Consider the following 21,301-nt stretch of genomic DNA (forward strand, 5'->3'; position numbering starts at 1 on the left):
AACTGGAGGATTGGCTCAATTTTCAGGGCTGCATGGTACGAAAAATGTGAAGGCGTCAGAGAGGGTGCAGGAAAGATCGAAGAGTTCCAGCAATGAGGAATTTCAGTTGTGAGAACAGACTAGAGAAATTGCAGCTGGAATCCTTGGGATAACAGAAGGTTGAGAGGAGATTGGATGATGGAGCTTTTCAAAATCATCGGGGGCCTGGACAAAGTTGATAGATCGGTGAAAGGGTCAATAATCAGGGGGCACAGAGTTAAAGTGATTTTTAAAAGTTCCTTCATGGGTTGTGGGCGTAGCTGGTTGGGCCAGTATTTATTACCCATTCCTAATTGCTCCACGAGAAGGTGGGGGTGAGCTGCCTTCTGGAACTGCTGCAGTCCCCAAGGTGTAGGTGCATGTGCTAACTTGACCACAAAAAGGTCACATTCATCTTCCAGGTAAAATTAATCTTGTTTAATATACATAGAACATACAGTGCAGAAAGAGGCCACTCGGCCCATTGAGTCTGCACCGACCCACTTAAGCCCTCACTTCCACCCTATTCTTGTAACCCAATGACCCCTCCTAAACTTTTTGGTCACTAAGGGACAATTTATCATGGCCAATCCACCTAACCTGCACGTCTTTGGACTGTGGGAGGAAACCGGAGCACCCGGAGGAAACCCACGCAGACACAGGTAGAACGTGCAGACTCCGCACAGACAGTGACCCAGCGGGGAATCAAACCTGGCGCTGTGAAGCCACAGTGCTATCCACTTTTGCTACCGTGCTGCTCAAATATATATTGAAACAATATATTAAAATAACAAAGTTTAAAATATAGTATGGACTCAAAAATGGGAGCAGCTAGTTAAACACCAAAATAACAGTAACAACAGTCACAGCACTTACTGGTGACATCAGCAATGGATTTAAATAAGAAGATGTACAATAATAATATTCTGTAACAGTACACCCACAGTGCTGTTCGGGAGGACGACAGTGACAGTGAAGGAACGGTGATGTATTTCCAAGTCAGGATGGTGAGTGGCTTGGAGGAAATTGGCAAGAGTATCGGCAACATCAGGAAAAAAGTTTTTTTGACACAGGAAGTGGTTTAGATCTGGAATACAATACCTGTGTGTGGGTTGGAAGTAGATTCAATCACGGGTTTCGGAAGGGAATTGCAGAAGCAACTGAAAGGAAAAATGTTGCAATCCTACTGGGAAGGGGCAGGGGCTTGGGACCAGTTAGAATGTCCAAGGAGAAAGCTTGAGGTGCATTCGATAGATCAGTGTTGACCTCTCCCCCTCGAATTAACTTCATGGGGTTAGGGGGAAGAGAGGGGTTCGGGAGAGAGAAAGGGTGAGGTGGGGGGAAAGAGAGGGGGAGGGGGAGGGGATGGGGAGAGTTAGGGGATAGGGGAGAGTTTGGGGATGGGGAGAGATGGGGGATAGGGGGAGAGCTTGGGGATAGGGGAAAGGTGGGGGACAGGAGAGAGGTGGGGGCTAGGGGGAGAGTTAGGGGATGGGGTAGAGTTCGGGGATGGGGGCAGGTGGGGGATAGGGGGAGAGATAGGGGATAGGAAAGAGGTGGAGGGTAGAGGGAGAGTTAAGGGATAGGGGAGAGTTAGGGGATAGACGGAGGTGGGGCATAGGGGGAGAGAGGCGGGGGACAGGGGGGAGAGTTAGGGGATAGAGGGAGGTGGGGGATAGGAGAGTTAGGGGATAGTGGGAGGTGGAGGATAGGGGGGAGAGTTAGGTGATGGGGAGAGGTGGGGGATAGGGGGAGAGCTTGGGGATAGGGGAAAGGTGGGGGACGGGGAGAGGTGGGGGCTAGGGGGAGAGTTAAGGGATAGGGGGAGAATTAGGGGATGGGGAGAGGTGGGGGATAAGGGGAGAGTTAGGGGATAGGGGAGAGTTAGGGGATAGGGGGAGAGTTAGGGAATAGGGGTAAGTGGGGGATAAAGGGGAGAGTTAGGGGGTGGGGAGGTAGGGGATAGGGGGAGTTAGGGGGTAGGGGGAGAGTTAGGAGGTAGGGGAGAGTTAGGGGATAGTGGGGGTGTTAGGGAATAGGGGGAAGTGGGGGATAGGGGAGCAGAGTTAGGGGAGAGTGGAACGTTAGTGGATAGGGGAGAGTTAGGGGATTGAGGAGAGGTGGGGGATAGGGGGAGAGTTAGGGGAAATGGGAAGAGTTATGGGATAGGGGAGAGTTAGGGGATGGGGGAGGTGGGGACGGGGAGAGTTAGGGGATAGGGGGAGAGTTAGGGGATAGGTGAGAGTTAGGGAATAGGGGAGAGGTGGGGGATAGGGGAGAGTTAGGAAATTGGAAGTGGGGGGATGGGGGAGAGTTAGGGGATAGGGGGAAAGTTAAGGGATAAGGGGAGAGTTAAGGGATGGGGAGAGTTAAGGGGAGAGTTAAGGGATAGGGGGAGAGTTAAGGGCTAGGGGGAGAGTTAGGGGATGGGGGGAGAGGTAGGGGTTGGGGGAGAAGTAGGGCATAGGGGAGAGCTAGGGGATAGGGGAAAAGTGGGGGATCGGGGGGATAGTTAGAGGATAGAGGGAGGTGGGGGATAGGGGGAGAGTTAGGGGATAGGGGAGAGGTGGGGGTAGGGGGAGAGCTGGGGGATAGGGGAAAGATGGGGGACAGGGGGAGGGGATGGGGAGAGTTAGGGGATGGGGAGTGGTGGGGGATAGGGGAAAGGTGGCGGATAGGGGGGAGAGTTAAGGGATCGGGGGGAGAGTTAGGGGATAGGGGATAGAGGGAGGTGGGGGATAGGGGTGGTGAGGGGTAGGGGGGAGAGGTAGGGGTTAGGGGGAGAAGTAGGGGTAGGGGAGAGCTAGGGGATAGGGAAAATGTGGGGGGTAGGGGGGAGAGTGAGGGAATAGGGGATGGGGGAGAGTTAGGGGATAGAGGGAGGTGGGGGATAGGGGAGAGTTAGGGGATAGGGGAGAAGTAGGGGATGGGGGAGAGTTAGGGGATAGTGGGAGGTGGGGGATAGGGGGAGAGTTAGGTGATAGGGGAGAGGTGGGGGATAGGGGGAAAGCTTGGGGATGGGGGAGAGTTAGGGGATGGGGGAGAGTTAGGGGATGGGGAGAGGTGGGGGATAGGGGAGAGGTGTGGGATAGGGGGAGTGTTAGGGGGTGGGGGAGAGTTAGGGGAAAGGGTAGAGTTCGGGGATGGGGACAGGTGGGGGCTAGGGGGAGAGGTGGAGGTTAGAGGGAGAGTTAAGGGATAGGGGAGAGGAGGGGGATAGGGGAGAGTTAAGGGATAGGGGCGTGTTAGGGGATAGGAGAGTTAGGGAATAGGGGAGAGGTGCGGCATAGGGGAGTTAGGGAATGGGGATGGGAGGGAGAGTTAGGGGATAGGGGAGAGGAGGGGTATGGGGGAGAGTTAAGGGATAGGGGAGAGTTAGGGGATAGGGGGAGGTGGGGGACAGGGGGAGAGTTGAGGATAGGGGGAGAGTTAGGGGATAGGAGAGAGTTAAGGAATAGGGCAGAGGTGGGGAATAGGGGAGAGTTAGGAAATTGGAAGTGGGGGATGGGGGGAGAGTTAGGGGATGGGGGAAAGTTAAGGGATAAGGGGAGAGTTGAGGGATAGGGGGAGAGTTAGGGGATAAGGGAGAGGTGGGGAGTAGGGGGAGTGTTAGGGGATAGGGGAGAGGTAGAGGATAGGGGAGAGGTGGGGGACAGGGGGAGAGTTAGGGAATAGGGGGAAAGGTGGGGAGTAGGGGGAGTGTCAGGGGAGAGGTAGGAGATAGGGGAGAGTTAAGGGATAGGGGAGAGGTGGGGGAGAGGAGGAGAGTTAGGGAATAGGGGGAGAGTTAGGGGATAGGGGGAGAGTTTGAGAATAGGGTGAAGTGGGGGATGGGGGGGAGAGTTAAGGGATAGTGGAGAGTTAGGGGATAGGGGAGAGGTAGGGGGAGTTAGGGGATGGGGAAAGGTGGGGGATAGGGGGTGAGTTAGGGGATAGGGGAGAGTTAAGGGATGGGGAGAGTTAAGGGATGGGGAGAGTTAGGGGATAGGGGAGGTGGAGGATAGAGGGGAGAGTTAGGGGATAGGGAAGAGGGGGGATAGGGGGAGGTGGGGGATAGGGGGAGAGTTAGGGGATAGGGGAGTGGTGGGGGATAGGGGAGAGTGAGGGGATAGGGGTAGAGTTAGGTAATGGGGGAAGTGGGGAGAGTTAGGGGATGGGGAGGTAGGGGATAGGGGGAGTTAGGGGATAGGTGGGAGATAGGGGGATAGTTAGGGGGTAGGGGAGAGTTAGGGGATAGGGGAGGTGGGGGACAGGGGAAGAGTTACGGGATAGGAGAGTTAGGGAATAGGGGAGAGGTGGGGCATAGGGGAGTTAGGGAATGGGAAGTGGGGGATGGGGGGAGAGTTAGGGGATAGGGCTAGACGGAGGTGGGCGATCGGGGGAGAGAGGTGGGGATAGAACATAAGGGGAGAGAGATGGGGAAAGGGGGGGGAGAGTTAGGGTATAGGGGAGAGTTAGAGGATGGGGGGGAGAGTTAAGGGATGGGGGAGGGTTAGGGGATAGGGGGAGGTGGTGGATATGGGGAGAGTTAGGGGATAGGGGAGAGTTAGGGGATAGGGGTAGGTGGGGGACAGGGGAAGAGTTAGGGAATAGGAGAGTTAGGGAATAGGGGAGAAGTGGGGCATAGGGGAGTTAGGGAATGGAAAGTAGGGGATGGGGGGAGAGTTAGGGGATAGGGGAAAGTAAAGGAATAAGGGGAGAGTTAGGGAATAGGGGAGAGGTGGGGGATAGGGGAGCTAGGAAATTGGAAGTGGAGGATGGGGGGGGAGTTAGGGGATAGGGGGAAAGTTAAGGGATAGGGGAGAGTTAAGGGTTGGGGGAGAGTTAGGGGATAGGGGAGAGGTGGGGAGTAGGGGGAATGTTACGGGATAGGGGAGAGGTGGAGGATAGGGGAGAGTTAGGGGAATAGGGAGAGAGTTAGGGGATAGGGGGGAGAGATGGGGGGGGAGTTAAGGGATGGGAGGGTTAGGGGATAGGCGGAGGATAGAGGGGAGAGTTAAGGGATAGGGGAGAGATGGGGGATAGGGAGAGAGTTGGGGTATAGGGGGAGAGTTAGGGGATAGGGGGAGGTGGGGGGAGTTAGGAGATAGGGGAGAGGTGGGGGGTAGTGGGAGAGTTAGGGGATGGGGAGAGGTGGGAGGTAGGGGGAGAGTTAGTGGATAGGGGGAGAGTTAAGGGATAGGGGGAGAATTAGGGGATGGGGAGAGGTGGGGGATAAGGGGAGAGTTAGGGGATAGGGGGAGAGTTAGGGAATAGGGGTAAGTGGGGGATAAGGGGGAGAGTTAGGGGATGGGGAGATGGGGGATAGGGGGAGAGTTGGGGTATAGGGGGAGAGTTAGGGGATAGGGGGAGGTGGGGGATGGGGGGAGTTAGGAGATAGGGGAGAGGTGGGGGTAGTGGGAGAGTTAGGGGATGGGGAGAGGTGGGAGGTAGGGGGAGAGTTAGTGGATAGGGGGAGAGTTAAGGGATAGGGGGAGAATTAGGGGATGGGGAGAGGTGGGGGATAAGGGGAGAGTTAGGGGATAGGGGGAGAGTTAGGGAATAGGGGTAAGTGGGGGATAAGGGGGAGAGTTAGGGGATGGGGAGATGGGGGATAGGGGGAGAGTTAGGGGATAGGGGAGAGTTAGGGGGTAGGGGAGAGTTAGGGGATAGTGGGGGTGTTAGGGCATAGGGGGAAGTGGGGGATAGGGGAGCAGAGTTAGGGGATAGTGGAACGTTAGTGGATAGGGGAGAGGTAGGGGAGAGTTAGGGGATAGGGGGAGGTGGGGACGGGGAGAGTTAGGGGATAGGGGGAGAGTTAGGGGATAAGGGGAGAGTTAGGGGAAATGGGGAGAGTTATGGGATAGGGGAGAGTTAGGGGATAGGGGGAGGTGGGGATGGGGAGAGTTAGGGGATAGGGGGAGAGTTAGGGGATAGGAGAGAGTTAGGGGATAGGGGGAGAGTTACGGGGTAGGGGAGAGTTAGCGGATAGTGGGGGTGTTAGGGAATAGGGGGAAGTGGGGGATAGGGGAGCAGAGTTAGGGGATAGTGGAACGTTAGTGGATAGGGGAGAGGTAGGGGGAGAGTTAGGGGATTGAGGAGAGGTGGGGGATGGGGGAGAGTTAGGGGATAAGGGGAGAGTTAGAGGAAATGGGGAGACTTAGGGGATAGGGGACAGTTAAGGGGATAGGGAGGCGGAGGATAGAGGGGTGAATTAGGGGATAGGGGAGAGATGGGGGACAGGGGAGAGTTAGGGGATAAGGTGGGGTTAGGGGACAGTGGGAGAGTTAGGGGATAAGGGGAGAGTTCGGGGATAGGGGGAGAGTTAGGGGATAGGGGAGGGTTAGGGGATAGGGGGAGGGGGAGGGAATAAGGGGAGAGTTAGGGGATAGGGGGAGAGTTAGGGGCTAGGGGGGAGAGTTAGGGGCTAGGGGAGAGTTAGGGGATAGGGGGAGGCGGAGGATAGAGGGGAGAGTTAGGGGATGGGGAGAGGTGGGGGGTCGGGGAGAGTTAGTGGATAGGGGAGAGTTAAGGAATTGGGAGAGTTGGGGATGGGGAGGTGGGGGTTAGGGGGAGATTTAGGGGATAGGGGAGAGGTAGGGGCAAAGGGGGCGAGTTCAGGAATAGGGGTGAGTTCAGGGATAGGAGAGAGATGGTGGATGAGGGAGAGTTAGGGGATAGGGAGAGTTAAGGGATAGGGGAGAGTTAGGGGATAGGGAGAGTTAAGGGATAGGGGAGAGTTAGGGGATAGTGGCGAGTTAGGGGATAGGGGAGAGGTGGGAGGTAGGGGGAGAGTTAAGGGATTGGGGAGAGGTGGGGGATAGGGGGAGTGTTAGGGTATATGGGGAGAGTTAGGGGATAGGGGGAGAGTTAGGGGCTAGGGGGAGAGTTAGGGGCTAGGGGAGAGTTAGGGGATAGGGGGAGGCGGAGGATAGAGGGGAGAGTTAGGGGATGGGGGAGAGGTGGGGGGTAGGGGGAGGGTTAGTGGATAGGGGGAGAGTTAGGGGATAGGGGAGAGTTAAGGAATTGGGAGAGTTAGGGAATGGGGAGGTGGGGGATGGGGAGAGTTAGGGGATAGGGGAGAGGTAGGGGCATAAGGGGAGAGTTCAGGAATAGGGGAGAGTTCAGGGATAGGAGGGAGATGGTGGATGGGGGAGAGTTAGGGGATAGGGAGAGTTAGGGATAGGGGAGAGTTAGGGGATAGGGGAGAGTTAGGGGTGGGGAGAGGTGGGGAATAGGGAAAAGGTAGGGGATAGGGGAGAGTTAGGGAATAGTGTAGATTTTTCTTTAAAATAAATTTAGAGCAGCCAATTATTTTTCTTTTTCCAATTAAGGGGCAATTTAGCGTGGCCAATCCACCTAACATGCACATCTTTGGGTTGTGGGGGTGAAACATGGGGAAAATGTGCAAACTCCACATGGACGGTGACCTAGGGCCGGGATCGAACCCGGGTCCTCAGCACCGCAGTCCCAGTGCTAACCACTGCACCACATGCCGCCCTATAGGGCAAGCATTATGGGATAGGAGGGAGTGTTAGGGGATAGGGGAGAGTTAGGGGTTAGTGGGAGAGTTAGGGGATTGGGGAGAGGTGGGGGATAGGAGGGAGAGTTAGGGGAGGGGGAGAGTTAGGGGATAGGGGAGAGTTAGGGGATAGGGAGAGTAAGGGGATGGGGAGAGTTTGGGGATAGGGGAGAGTTAGGGGATGGGGAGAGTTAGGGGATGGGTAGAGTTCGGGGATAGGGGAGAGTTAGGGGATAGGGGAGAGTTAGGGGATAGGGGAGAGATGGGGATAGGAGGGAGAGTTAGGGGATGGGGAGAGTTAGGAGACAGGGGAGATTTAGGGGATAGGGGAGAGTTAGGAGATGGGAGAGAGTTAGGTAGATGGGAGAGTTAGGGACTGGAGAGTAAGAAGAGAAAGGGGCGAGAGGGGGTATGTGAGAGAAGGGGAGAGAGGAGGGGGAGATGCAATAGACAGAGGGAGAGAGAGGGAGACTGGACAGACAAAGTGAGGGGCAGGACAGATAGGACAGACATAGAGAGAGAGAATGGACAGATAGAGAGAGAGACTGGACTGACAGAGAAACAGAGAGAGAGAGAGAGAGAGAGAGAAAGAGAAACCATCCCAGAGACAGAAGATGGGGTTAACAATCACCAAAGTTTAAAACCTCACATAAAGAGCTGGGTATTTTCTTTCTATTTTCTTGCATTCCTAATGAACCTGGATGACTTTGATCGAATGGGTTGCTGGGGCTTGCGGTGCAACAGATTTAAGCTGCTGAGTCAGGGGACAGTGGAGGCTGAGGAACTAAGAAAAGCACAAATGCCTTGCATGCATTTCCTCGTACAAGCTGGGCTGGCAGCACTTCTTACTGCCGTCCATGTTCAGTTACTGGCTGCACACCTGATAAGAAAGACTCTTTCAGGATTTGACACATGAACATCATTTCTGTTTTGAAATAAATAATATTAATTCAGCTGTGAGAACAAACGGGACACTGTACCTGAACACGGGAGTCCAACCCTGTTAATCGCTTTCGCGCAATGCAGTTCACCCTTGACGTGGCAAATTAGAGTTCTACATATTTAATTATTTCTCTGAGAAAAGTCATTATGCATTTGCAAGACAAGCCAAGGTTTCAAAACACAATACGCGGCAATTGCACGCACACAATCGTCCCCCCCCCACCCATCCGTTATCATCCCTCCTGCACCTCAAATAGATTTCATCCTGAACACACCTCGAAGAAAAGAATGAACTTCAAATTTACAAGTTAAAGGTTAACGTTCGGCAAGTGTGATGGACATTGCTGATAATTGAGGAAGTTCACCCCATGCTCTACCCTGCACGGTAACTTCCATCTGCTGCCAATTATCAGCCCTTTGCCAACGTCGCATTGATAGCCACTTCCATCGGGATGGAGGTGGCATCAAGTGAGCATGCTGCAGATTGAGCATGTTTTTGCAGAAAGCATGGTCAGTTTATACGCAGAACGTGCAAAAATATGACGACCAACAAAAATAAATGCATTTCAAAGTTGTATTTTCAACAAAACCCATATACTTCAAGGCAAGCTAATTTACTCAATTTGCAAGTTTTGTGCTCAATCCTCCAAGAACTGGGGTTTGGAGCCGTTTTTCAAAATTTTCATGGGTGCAGTAAAGCCCCAAGTGAAAGCTCTTCACCTCTGGTATTTCTAAGCTAGCCTTGGAGTTCGCACACTGCTTCTTGAAGCCAGGAGCTGCTCATGCACAGAAGGTCTACAGGTAGAGTTCCCTCTGAAAGTATGAATGCAACATTCAGTTTACAGTCCGTCATGAGTCCTTCACACAAGGTGTTTCTGCAGGCTTGAAGAAGAGGTTGTTTTTTTTAAAACATTTATGTTTTATAATGCTCCTGTGAAGTACCTTGGGACATTTCATTAAGTTGAAGGGGCTATATAAATAGAAGGTTTTGTTGTTCCTCAGTACATATTGGCAGTGGTATTGTGGTATTGGCACTGGAATAGTAATCCAGGGACCCAGGGTAATGCTCTGGGGTCCGTTCGAATCCCACCATGGCAGATGGTGAAATCTGAATTCAATAAAAATCTGGAATTAAAAGTGCAATGATGAAGTGAAGAGTACCTCTTCATTCACCTAAGGAAGGAGCAGCGCTCCGAAAGCTAGTGACATTGAAACAAACCTGTTGGACTTTAACCTGGTGTTGTAAGATTTCGTACTGTGCTCACCCCAGTCCAACGCCGGCATCTCCACTTCATGATGAAGGAAGAGATGAAGGATTCTCGAGCTGCAACATTAACCCGGGTTTCTCTCTCTCCACCAATACTGCCAGAACTGCTCAGTATTTCCAAGACTATGCGTTTTCAAATCATGCATTTTGTGGTCTTTCCTTTGTCACAAGACAAAGTTAGCAAAGTGGTCAGGTGACTGGACTAATAACCCGTAGAAATGGGTTGAAATTCCATCGTGGGCTGCTGGGGAATTTAAATGAAATGAATTAAATAAAAATGGATTAAAAAAAGCCATTTTCTGTAATGGCGATCAAGGGCCATACTTGGTGTAAAAGGTCCCGAGCATATTTACTGCTGAAGTAGTCGTTTACCACAGGCAGTTCTCACTTGAGTTCACAGGTTATTTATAATGTGTGGTCATGAACAGATACAAATTTGTGCCAGTTTTATTTTAATCACTAGATATCGACTGAAGGAAGGGGACACAGGAAACCTCTGTTCTGCAGAATAAACAGGAAAACATGCTAGGTTCAAGTAATATACACATAAGGTTGGCCTGTATTTGCAGACTCTGTGGTAAAATGAGTTGGAAATGTTTTGCTGCATGATTCGCTCCCTCTTTAGAAGCAGTGCGTTCCACGGGAATTTGTTCAAGGGGTTAATTGTAGAGAAAACAGCAGAATGTACCTGGAAGAACTGTCAACCATGCAGAGTGATGGGAAATCCCAATAGAATTACCCGCCAAACACGTATACTCCCCAGCATCCTCAAAAGTAACATTGCGTAAATATAGAGCCTCCATTTCTTTGTCCGTAGTGTTAACACCGGCTGTCTGGAAGAGAAAATGGAAGCAAACGGACAAGCAGACGACATGAGAACTGTGGAGAGTTTCAGCTGGAGAAACCATCTTATTAGTGCCATTTTCCCACTCCCAGCGAGCTCCAGAGGCTTTGTGTTAAGGCAATACCTGGCTCACAAGTGACGTTCCAGGACTGCAAAAGTCCAGACTTACCCTAGGAAGCAAAAAGGTCATCAGTTTTGTGTTAAACCCACCACCATTTTGTTTTATTGCACCCATCTCCACATGCGAGCGATGGGTCTCATGGAGAAAATGGACTCACAATGTTCAGAACAAGCCAAGAATGCAAAGCAATGTGGAGTGAAAGCAACATGAAGGGATAAGGTAGGAATGCAACTTACTGAAAACACAGACAGAAGAAAGAGGGGCGAGACACGGCAGGATGCTGAGCAGTTTGTAGGACCTAGGGAAAATGGAAACTTTGAATGGAAACTCAAGTTGATGGACTCTTCAGTATGGAAACCAGCTCCAGACATACTTGACTGTTTTCCAACACTCTCAATCCTTCCTGGGAATGGATCTTGGTTTCCTCTCTGGGGTAGAGAATTCTAATGATTCACAACTCTCCTAATCTCAGTCCGAAATAGCCGACTCCTTTTGCCCTGAAACTGTGGTCCCCAAGCTTTAGACTCTTCAGCTGGAGAAATGACTTTTCAGCATCTACCCTGTGAAAACCGCTGAAGAATGTTACAGTTGTTCAATGTGATCACTTCTCATCCTTCAGTTTGCCACGAAGGATTGACTCACTCATGCAGCATGTGTGAGATACCCTTGGGTGGTCCAAACTGCACAACTCAAATGCAGCGTGTGTGCTGAAGTTTGTCCACTTTCAGTCCAGTTAATGACATCCTGCAGAGTCACTGTAAGTAGTACTCTTGACTACAGAACAGCGGTGGTTGGGAACACTGTCTATGATGGCTTTAAACTAAAAGCAACTAAATTCTAACATGTAATTTCACAGCTGAAGAAAATCAGTTGCATGTTCCTCTTTGATATCATGGTGATGGTATCAGCGGAAACACTCTGTATGACTGGGTCAAAGGTGGAATCACTGTCAGATTGGACAATGATTTGATGTTTTCTAAAGGCCTTGCGCTTGGAATTCTTTCGCTGAATGGAGGAGAAGGTGCACAGTCTTCTCTGGTATCTAGTTTCATGAGCTTGAGAGAGAGCACAGGGCTTGGGTAGTTGCCCCACCATTTCTCAATACTTTTCATCGGCTTTGGAAGGAGGTCTTGAGGCACAATGGGTAGCGTCTCTTATCGCGGGACTGGAAACCAGGGATTGCTGGCCGCGGAGTGTTCATAACCCGATTCAACGGGCTGATAATCAGCTCGGGAATCCTTCCGCCCCTTCCTCGCTGTTCCCCAAAGGGTAAAGGACAGAGTTCGTGTGAAGGTGGGTGAAAAATAAAAGTAGCTTTGGACGGTGCTACGAGAGGAGTGACATGAACATAACGGACCTTCTTCTGCGCGACCAATGTCTGAGACTCTCTGGATTATCAGGTGTTAACAATGTCCAAAGGAAAACTTCAATATGGTGGATGATTGTCGCCAATCAGCGCATTCAGGTTTCACAGAAAGAAAGGAAGGACACACAGAAAATGACAATATAAAAACAACAGCAGGAAGGTTCAGAGGCACACAGAAGTGTTCATTTACATTGTGGCCATTTTTCCATGTTTATTTTTGGATTTGCACATAAACAGCAGAAAAAGGGGAGAGAACAAAACCTTCCACCACCACTACGATGGGAATGGAATCTTTTACCCACTCATTCGTCACCAGCTAAACGTTCCCAGCCCTTTTTTCTGACTTGTTTTCTGGCATTGGGTTTTACCTTCCAACTTTGGGCTGCTCACTGTGAGCCACGCAGACTGATTGGCCTCACCAATATAATTGGAAACTTTACAAATATACTCTCCGCTGTCAGCTTCAGTCACATTGTACAGAGTCAGCACTTCCGCATCCGAGCTATTAATCCCCGAATGCTAGAACAAACCAACAACAGAGAACATTGGGAGACCTGCAATCAAGAGAATTTGTTGAAACACACAGGCGGCTCTTTCTCCATTCAAGTCACCAGAGGGCGGTCGAGGGCGGTGGGATGGAAGGTAAAGTTGTCAATCAGATGTCAATCTCAAACATTGACATGAGATCCAACGACCATGAAAGCTGCTGGATCATTAGTAAAAACCCAGTAAACTCATGTACATCCTTCGGGGAACCGAACATACACTACCTGGGCACGACCTCTGTGACCATTGGCCCACATACAACATGGTGGCCATGTCCTCTCAAGTAGCAAGTTGGTCTGTTGCCACTCAAACAGGGGCTGGTTTAGCACAGTGGGCTAAACAGCTGGCTTGTAAAGCAGAACAAGGCCGGCAGCGCGGGTTCATTCCCGTACCGGCCTCCCCGAACAGGCGCCGGAATGTGGCGACTAGGGGCTTCTCACAGTAACTTCATTTGAAGCCGACTTGTGACAATAAGCGATTTTTATTTCATTTCAAACTGGCACCAAATGACTATCATCAACTAGGGATGGGTGACAAATGCCCACTGGCCTTGCCAGTGTCACCCTTACCTTGAGACCACCTTGGATGAAAGGCTATGACCAATGCCAACTTGGAGGAAGACGGTTGAAGGTCCGCTGCTGCAGAGATCATGGTCAGAGCTCTCAATTTCAATCTGGAGGGCTCAAATGCACACAGCAGATGCGAAATGATTGGGAAATCATCAGTTTTGTTGAGTTTTGCCATTTTGAGATGGAAAGAAAGGCTTCGCCCTTTGTGTCTCCTCAATGGACAAAGAGCCCAATGAACCCACCACCAGTACATTAACATGATAACTGAGGACTACTGAACTGGCAAGCAAGGAAAAGGCCATTTTCAAACTTTGCTTCATTGCTGGGGAAGAAAATTGTCCTGTAAAGTTTCTGACCCATTTCTCCTCATTCAATTTTGGTACTGACAAACATTTCTGATCGGAAAAAGCAATCTGTAGCTCAGGTCTGTTGCAACAACAGTGTGCAAGAGCAGCTTTGCAGCCTCGTATTGCACAGTCAGAGCAAACGAGGGGGCCATGACTGGACATTTTCCAATGCTCAGTGCTGGCATGAGGGGCCATCTGAACTGTTTCTACAGACCTCTCAGTACTAGACACAGACTTGGTCAGCAAGGAGCCTGGGGTCCAGCTTGGCTGGGGAATTACAGACGTTCCCTTTTGGGCAGAAGGCTCAGTAGGCAAAGAGAAACCAAAGGAATTGGGAGAAAAGTCAATCCAAACAGAGCTGGGCAAAATTTCAATGCAAAGCAGCAGCAGAGTCATCAGAGAAGGACTGTATTACATTGAGGGTGAAAATAGGCATTGGATTCCAGTGACAACCCCTTCAGATTAACAGCTCAAAGTTAACAATATATGTGGGGCACCTTTTGTGAAAATGGCCTTGTCCCTGCCCCACAAGGTGGCATTCCCTCACCTTCAGCACAACATTACAATCAATCTGTAATCACTTGTCCTTGCTGATACCATGACCCTGTGGCCATCTTTGTGGAGCCTAGCAGAATTCTCCCAAGACACTAAAAGCAACCTTTGGCCGAGTGCATGGTGTTGTTTCTCTCCATTGGCTGGTAATCATTGCCAGGGGAAATTGGCAGGCAGGTACGCTTAACTTCTCAATACCAGAAGCAGCAATTGGAAAATGGAACCTACTCTCTGCAATGCCAACTGTGCAGTCAAAGCAGTTTCATTCTACCTTCTACACTGGCTCATTGTGATCTTAAGATAGTCTTCTGGAATGTGATCAACTTCTCTGCCTAACAACCTTCGTTCAGTTGAACAAAAACAACATTTCCTCTTGAGGTACAAAGGAGAGTCACATGGACTCAAAGCCTTTACTCTAGTTCTCTCTCTCCACATATGCGGCCAGACTTGCTGAGTTTTCCCAGCATGTTCTGTTCTACTTTCTTATCGCATTCCAATTGAAATACATCTTTCATGGCCTTTTATCAAATGTTGAAAACTTTTGTGAAAGTATTGATCACAGCAAATTTCTATCCAGATAACTTCCTCCTTTCCATCCATACCACACATCCCTGGCATCAAGGAATTGCAGCTATTTTCTTTCATTGAAATATTCATGGGGTGGAGAGTGAGAGTATGACACTTCGTAGTATTGTTGCATAGCCCAGTACAACATCAAGCTACAAAGCCAGAGGGTACTGACAATTTCACATACTCAGCAGTTGGCTAGTTCACCTCTTTCCCTTCTGAGCTCCCAAATACTCATCTGACCTGTCTGTGTAACTCCTGATAACCATGAGAAAGGAGAACAAGACATGTTGGATTTGCCCCAACTTGGATCACTTCCTTTTAGGTTTCCAGTTATTGAATAAAGAAGCAATGTTTTACAGAGTGATACAATGTGAACCTGGTTCGATGAAATGAAGAAAGAATGATCATGTGGACTGTTTCCTTCTGTGTTCCTTGCATAATGATTCCACACTGCCAAGTGGAGGTGGCCCATTCACACCAAGTCGTGTGTTGGAGCAGTGAGTGCAAACTTACTTTCAGGATATTAACATAGGGCGATCCATCAGGTCCCAAACTGCTCCCATTCACTTGCGCATGCTTGAGCCACTGGATGTGGGGCTGTGGATCACTGTAGACTTTGCAGACAAACTGCACATCACTGCCCACAGTCACACTTTTGTTGGCAGGCAGGCCGGCCTGGAGGATTGGCCGATGAGGTGACCGTTCTAAAAGAGACAAGAACATCAACCAAATTATACATCAATACAAGGCTCAATTAACAACTTACAGTGGCATCTTCAACGTGAAACAGATGCAAATACTTCTGGGAAGGGGAAAGGGCTACATCTCATTGAAACCAACTAAACAGTCCTCAGCAGGGCTAGAGGATAGGCCATCAAGAATGACAGCTCAAGAAAAGGGAACAGAAAGAAGTCTGCCGTTTCTGGGTCCATGTGCGACCTCCCATTGTTCAAAAACACACGAGAAGCCAGTGAGAGATCTGGGGTGGGATTCCCCAGTTCACCGGCCACATTTCCCGGCGCGGCGCGTCCCCGCCGGCAGCAGGATTCTGCGCTCCCGCAGCCAGCCAATGGCCATCAGGAAGGCCGCAGGCGTGGGTGCGCTGCCGGCGGTCCGGAGAATTCCACTACTGGCCTGCCTGTCTGCAGAGGCTTCACTGATTTCCATTTAAACTGAGCTGCCAACAGAGCCCGACTGACAACTTAATGTTAAAAATATCTAACCAATGCCACTCCATTAGTCAGGAGACGAATGGAGACAACAAGAGACGGTGCTTTTTCCAGCAAAGCACAGTCTTCAGTCCTTAGCTTTCAGAGCACTATTCAATTCTTACAAAGCAGAAGGAGGCCATTCTGCCCTTTGAGTCTGCACCGGCCCTCTGAAAGAACACCCTCCCCAGGTCCACCCCCGCACTAACCTGCACATCTTTGGGTTGTGGGGGTGTAACCCACGCAGACACGGGGAGAATGTGCAAACTCCACACGGACAGTGACCCAGAGCCGGGTTCGAACCTGGGACCTCGGCACCGTGAGGCAGCAGTGCTAACAACTGTGTCACCGTGCTGCCCCAGATAATTACTAATGTATTGAATAATTGAATAAATTGAGTTCCTAACACTGTAGACCTATGTATCGGTTGAAAATAAACTCCTGATTCAGTTTGTGTGGATGGGTGGGACAAAGGACGTTTAAACATTATGTCAATTAAAATGTCCAGCATCCTCCCAATCTAGTCGAGCTCTCCAAGCCACACATCCTCCCTGGTTGACATCCTGTTCTCTGGCCTCAAGGAATACTGAGAACCATGGCTCAGAGAGTAGCTCACATGCCTCTGGATCAGAAGGTTTAAACTCCAGTCCTGAAGCTGCATAATCCAGGTTAACACTCTCAGCACAGTACTGAGGGAACATTTCACTGTCAGAGGCAGTGCCTTCAGAATAAGAAATGAAACCAAGACTCCATTAACCCTCACAGTTGGATACAAAGATCACAGCATACTGCTTTGAGAAGCAGAGGGAAGTCTTCCCTGGCCAATCTTTATCCTTCATCCCTTTTTCTTCTTCCTTCATGGGATTTGGGTGTCACTGGCTGGGCTAGCATTTACTGCCTATCCCTAGCTGCCCTCGAGAAGGTGGTGGTGATGAGCTGCCTCTTGAACTGCTGCAGTCCATTTGGTGCAGGTACATTACGAAAGCTTTTTACTTGGCCATTATTACACTGCTGTTTGTGTGAGCTTGCTGTGCACAAATTGGCTGCCTTGTTTCCTACAAGCAACAATGACGACACAACTTCATTGGCTGTGAAGTGCTTTGGAATATCCCGAGGTTGTGCTCCATCAATGCAAGATCTTTCTTTACAACCAGCCACTGGGGCCACAAAATAGTTAGAAGCCCCCTTTCCCCGAGCTCCTGTGCGAATCCCAACCTCTTTCCATTCAAGCAAGGTCGAATATGAAACAGTTGAGCTCAAGAGCAGGAGAGAGAGAAAACAGCACCCATTGGTAGAGAGGGAGCAAGACAGAAAGACAGATAGTGACACCGCATGTTTACATGACATCAAAACAGTTAGGGAGAGGGAAGACAAGGGAGATAATGAAAAAAAATTGAGAATATGAGAGAATTGCTGCCTCACGGCACCGAGGTCCCAGGTTCGATCCCGGCTCTGGGTCACTGTCCGTGTGGAGTTTGCACATTCTCCCCGTGTTTGCGTGGGTTTCGCCCCCACAACCCAAAGATGTGCAGGGTAGGTGGGTTGGCCACGCTAAATTGCTCCTTAATTGGAAAAAATTGGTACTCTAAATTTATTTTAAAAGAGAATATGAGAGAGAGAGATAGAGGGACGAGGAAAAGTGAAAAAGGAGAAAAACGTAGGCATGGAGAGACAGACCTGCCTCACAGATAAAAGCAAATGCAGCGAGACATAAAGACACACAGATGGCTATTGAATGAAAAACACATTCCCCGTCGAGTTCCTCTTATTTACTCCCTTCCAAATTCTGCCTCTCAAACCTGCAGTAATAAATGTGACCGTCAGCTATCAGGTGGGAATGGAATGAGTTAACACTCCCACCCTTCCCCCAAAGCATGAAATGAAATATCTGAATGAAATGAGCAGTTTCGTTTGGAATGAACCCTGTTTCATTTCTGCCATTTCCCAGTCAGACACTATCATGTGACAGCTGCTTCCAAAACCTTAAATCAGGACCAACATCCAGCTGTAAATGTTACAGAGCTGAGTGTTCCCGGACTCAGCTATCAATATGTTCTTGACATCCGCCTTCAATTACTCTGTCTAACTTTTTGAAGTGCCTTATATGCTTTTTCCTTTCTTTCCTATTAGGCTCCAACAGTTTCCTGTTCCTACAGCTATGGGGCCAACGTAGAGGTTTTTAACAAAGCAGACAGGAGGCCGAGCATGCGTTATGGTTTTCTCTGCTGAAAACTTTTAAATACATCCAAAACAGGACAAGTGTTAACCACTGAACACCCTAAAAACAAAAGAGCAGAAAAGAACGAGTCCGCATGATATCCTCTTTCTGGAAGAGTTTGCTGAGTGCTCGCTCTTTCGAACTGCTATGCCGCAAGCTGAGGGTTATTTCAGCTGCTATCAAATGTCATTTCGACATTCCTTTCATTTTCCAGTACCTAGGGCCCCCGAGTATTTAGGTAAGATTTCAGCAGAGTCTTCAGGGTCTCGGAATTTGTGAAGCTGCCCTACAGGTGGGCCCTTTCTTCAAGAACTGCTCAACAAAAGGCTAAGAAGCAGTTAACCCTTTGTCATGTGCCACTTGGATCACCTTTCAGGGGGAAAAAACAGTTGACAAATTCCTTCATTTTCCTGTTGCGCCTTTTAAATAGGCAAAGTAACACACACACATAGAGAAACACACAAACGCAGACACGTACGTATACACGCACACAGAGGAACGCAGACACGTGTGTGTACACGCACAGGAATGCAGACATGCACGTCCACCAACAGACACGTACGTATACACACACAGAGGAACGCAGACACGCGCGTACATACATACAAACGCAGACACATTAACGCAGACATGAGTATACACAAATGCAGACACGTACATACACACATACACAGAGGAATGCAGACACGTGCGTACACACAAGTATACAAACGCAGACACGCACGTATACACACAAACACAGACACGTTGTTGAGACACTGGTTATCAAGACCCTGTCTATTTGGATATGTCTGTGCAGTGAACAAAAGCATGCACCATGTCCTGGAACAATCAATGCAACACTGAAAAGTTCCCATGAAATGAAATGAAAATCACTTATTGTCACAAGTAGGCTTCAATGAAGTTACTGTGAAAAGCCCCTACTCGCCACATTCCGGCACCTGTTCGGGGAGGCTGGTACGGAAATTGAACCGTGCTGCTGGCCTGTCTTGGTTTGCTTTAAAAGCCAGCGATTTAGTCCAGTGAGCGAAACAAGCCCCATGGTAATTCCCCAAACAAAAAAGACCAAAGCCTTGTTTTCTAATTGAACCTTACAGCCCCACACACTGTGATGTTGGAGTAACTGGACAATAGGCTGTGCCTATGGTTTACCACAAGTCACAGGAGCAGCAATGGAATAAATAGTAGGTTCTTATCAACAACATCCAGCTGGTCCTGAAAGGGTGGGGGGAGGGAGGGAGGGGGTGGTGGGGGGAGATAAAGGTGGAATCGCAGGGCTTTGTGAGTGCCAGGCTGAGTCCGATTGGGTTTTGTCTGCTCACCACTCTCAGGGTGGAACTACCACAGATCGATGTTGTGTTCACTGCTCCTCATGTAGAGTCCCATGGCTGTAAATGCCAACTGCAGAAAGGGTCTGAGAGAAAACTGGAAATCACAATAATTCAGAAAGCTGATAAGAAGTGGGCGCTAGCTGTTTGGGAGTCAGCAAACCTGCTTGATGAACTGCCAGCAAGCTGCTGTTTCAGCTTTGCACAGGCAGCTTCAGCTGAAGAGCACACTCCAAGCAGTCAAGGAAATGAGGAGAAGCTGAACAGAATGAAGCCATAAGAAAGAACAAAAGCCCCTATGCAGGGATGTTTGAAAGCTGGACTTTCTGCAATGTCAAACATTGACTTTACCATCCATTCAGTCTTTCCTCTTGCAGTCCCATGTGGGACATTGGGCACCATGGCTGTCACCAGCCCTCAGCGCAAAGTCATTTCCTTCACTCCAGCCCAGGTGGTGCCCCACTCTTGAACGTCCTCCTTAAACATACTTCACCAGGTCGCCTTTGTCCACATCTTCATCTTCCATCTGGCGGTGCCCATTCTGCACCACTTTGCCCAGGAGGCAAAATAAATGTCCTGCCAGACTCCATCATCTCTCTGTCATGATGACCAGTTTGCAGCACTTCTTCACTGGTGATGCTCTCTCTACAAATTTAGCCCAGGACTGTAAGTACGCAGCACTGTGTTGCTAACTTTTGGTTGGCTCTTAATTCGTAATTTGCTCTGTTTGTTTAACCTTTGCTCTAGAGTCGCCAGGTATCTTTATGATACCGCCACAAGGTTCAAGTTCAAGTAATGATCAATAACTCAACACACCAATTAGTAAGATTCAAATCAAAACACATTTATTATACACAGTAAATCACTACTCATGCATAAACTCTACTTTCTAGACTATTCCTATCACTAAAAGGCCTATACTTAGCTTCGGACTGGCCCACCAGGTCAGGGGAACAAATGGCCTTTCGTTCAGGTCCTGAGTCTGCAGGATTCAAAAGCTGATATGGACTGGTAGCTAGGAGCGCCTATCTCGTAGCGAGCGTTGACTTGAGACTTACTTGCTTGGCGGCAACAAGACAGGTCACTGTCAAGGGTTGGTTCAAGTTGCTGAGTGACCCTGCCAAAGAAGGACGATTTGAACTTGGGGGCTTTACTTTATAGTCCCCAGGGGCTTCCCGCCCTTCGGGGCCGACCCCCTACCTGGTTCCAAGTGATTGGACTGCGTTCCGATCACTTGGATTGATTTCTCCAGTACTGTTGTTCCCTGATCGCTGGGCGGTCCCTAAATGTCCGTTGGCCTTCCTTTGTCATGGCTCCTGCTGGCGCCGAGGAGTCTGGCTTGACTTTATTCACCTTAACTGTTGCCATTGTGTCCTGGAATCGCTCATTACTATGCAGATGGCTACTGCATTACTGTGCAGATGGCTGCTGGTTTCGGTGCTGTCTGGTTGTTTTGCAGATTTCAATATACATGGTTTCTGCACTTGCTAGTCTTTGCCTGTATTGGCTGAATTTCCCTTCAGCCTTTGCGGTTCTCCATTTTAAGTCAGGAAGTGGCCAACTCAGGTGGCTACAACTGGTGAAAGAAGTCCAACTTGTGTGACACTTTGCTGTTCTCTTCCATGTCATGTTGACATAGCCTGTGGTTGGTACCATTCTGGATAAGTCTCTGGCTGTTTTCATGCTGCTGGCTGTGACTGCCCAGACTATGTTGAGCAGCTGGAAGACCAATGCTGCTTGTGTGGACGTCCATCTGTCTCTCCATCACCCTCCCTGGAGATGCCACTTCTTGGGTCAGGAAAGTAGTTGAGACATCAATGTTGCAAAGCCTGGTGGTGACGGGAGGACTTGTCATCCAGTCGTCAATGGTCTTCTTACAGTTGATGTGTGGACCAACCTTGACA

The 21,301-nt window shown here is 49.6% G+C and overlaps 2 protein-coding genes across 14 annotated transcripts in view; one reads left to right on the plus strand and one right to left on the minus strand.

Moving 5' to 3' along the window:
• The window catches only part of tacc1 (transforming, acidic coiled-coil containing protein 1), a 457,444-nt gene that overhangs the window by 353,147 nt on the left and 82,996 nt on the right, over positions 1–21,301 (plus strand). The gene's annotated exons all lie outside the window — the stretch shown is intronic.
• The window catches only part of LOC140396915 (fibroblast growth factor receptor 1), a 54,810-nt gene that overhangs the window by 29,133 nt on the left and 4,376 nt on the right, over positions 1–21,301 (minus strand). The window contains exons 2-3 of one of the 2 annotated variants that reach the window (XM_072485837.1): positions 15,157–15,347; positions 10,417–10,561 (exon numbers count right to left, since the gene is read on the minus strand). In XM_072485837.1, coding sequence (XP_072341938.1) covers positions 10,417–10,561; positions 15,157–15,347 — 336 coding nt within the window. Of the gene's footprint in view, positions 1–10,416; positions 10,562–12,427; positions 12,579–15,156; positions 15,348–21,301 lie in introns of both variants that reach the window. The other variant, XM_072485838.1, reaches the window with a different exon arrangement.

Source organism: Scyliorhinus torazame, chromosome 20, assembly GCF_047496885.1.
Source record: "Scyliorhinus torazame isolate Kashiwa2021f chromosome 20, sScyTor2.1, whole genome shotgun sequence".
Lineage (NCBI taxonomy): Eukaryota > Metazoa > Chordata > Chondrichthyes > Carcharhiniformes > Scyliorhinidae > Scyliorhinus > Scyliorhinus torazame.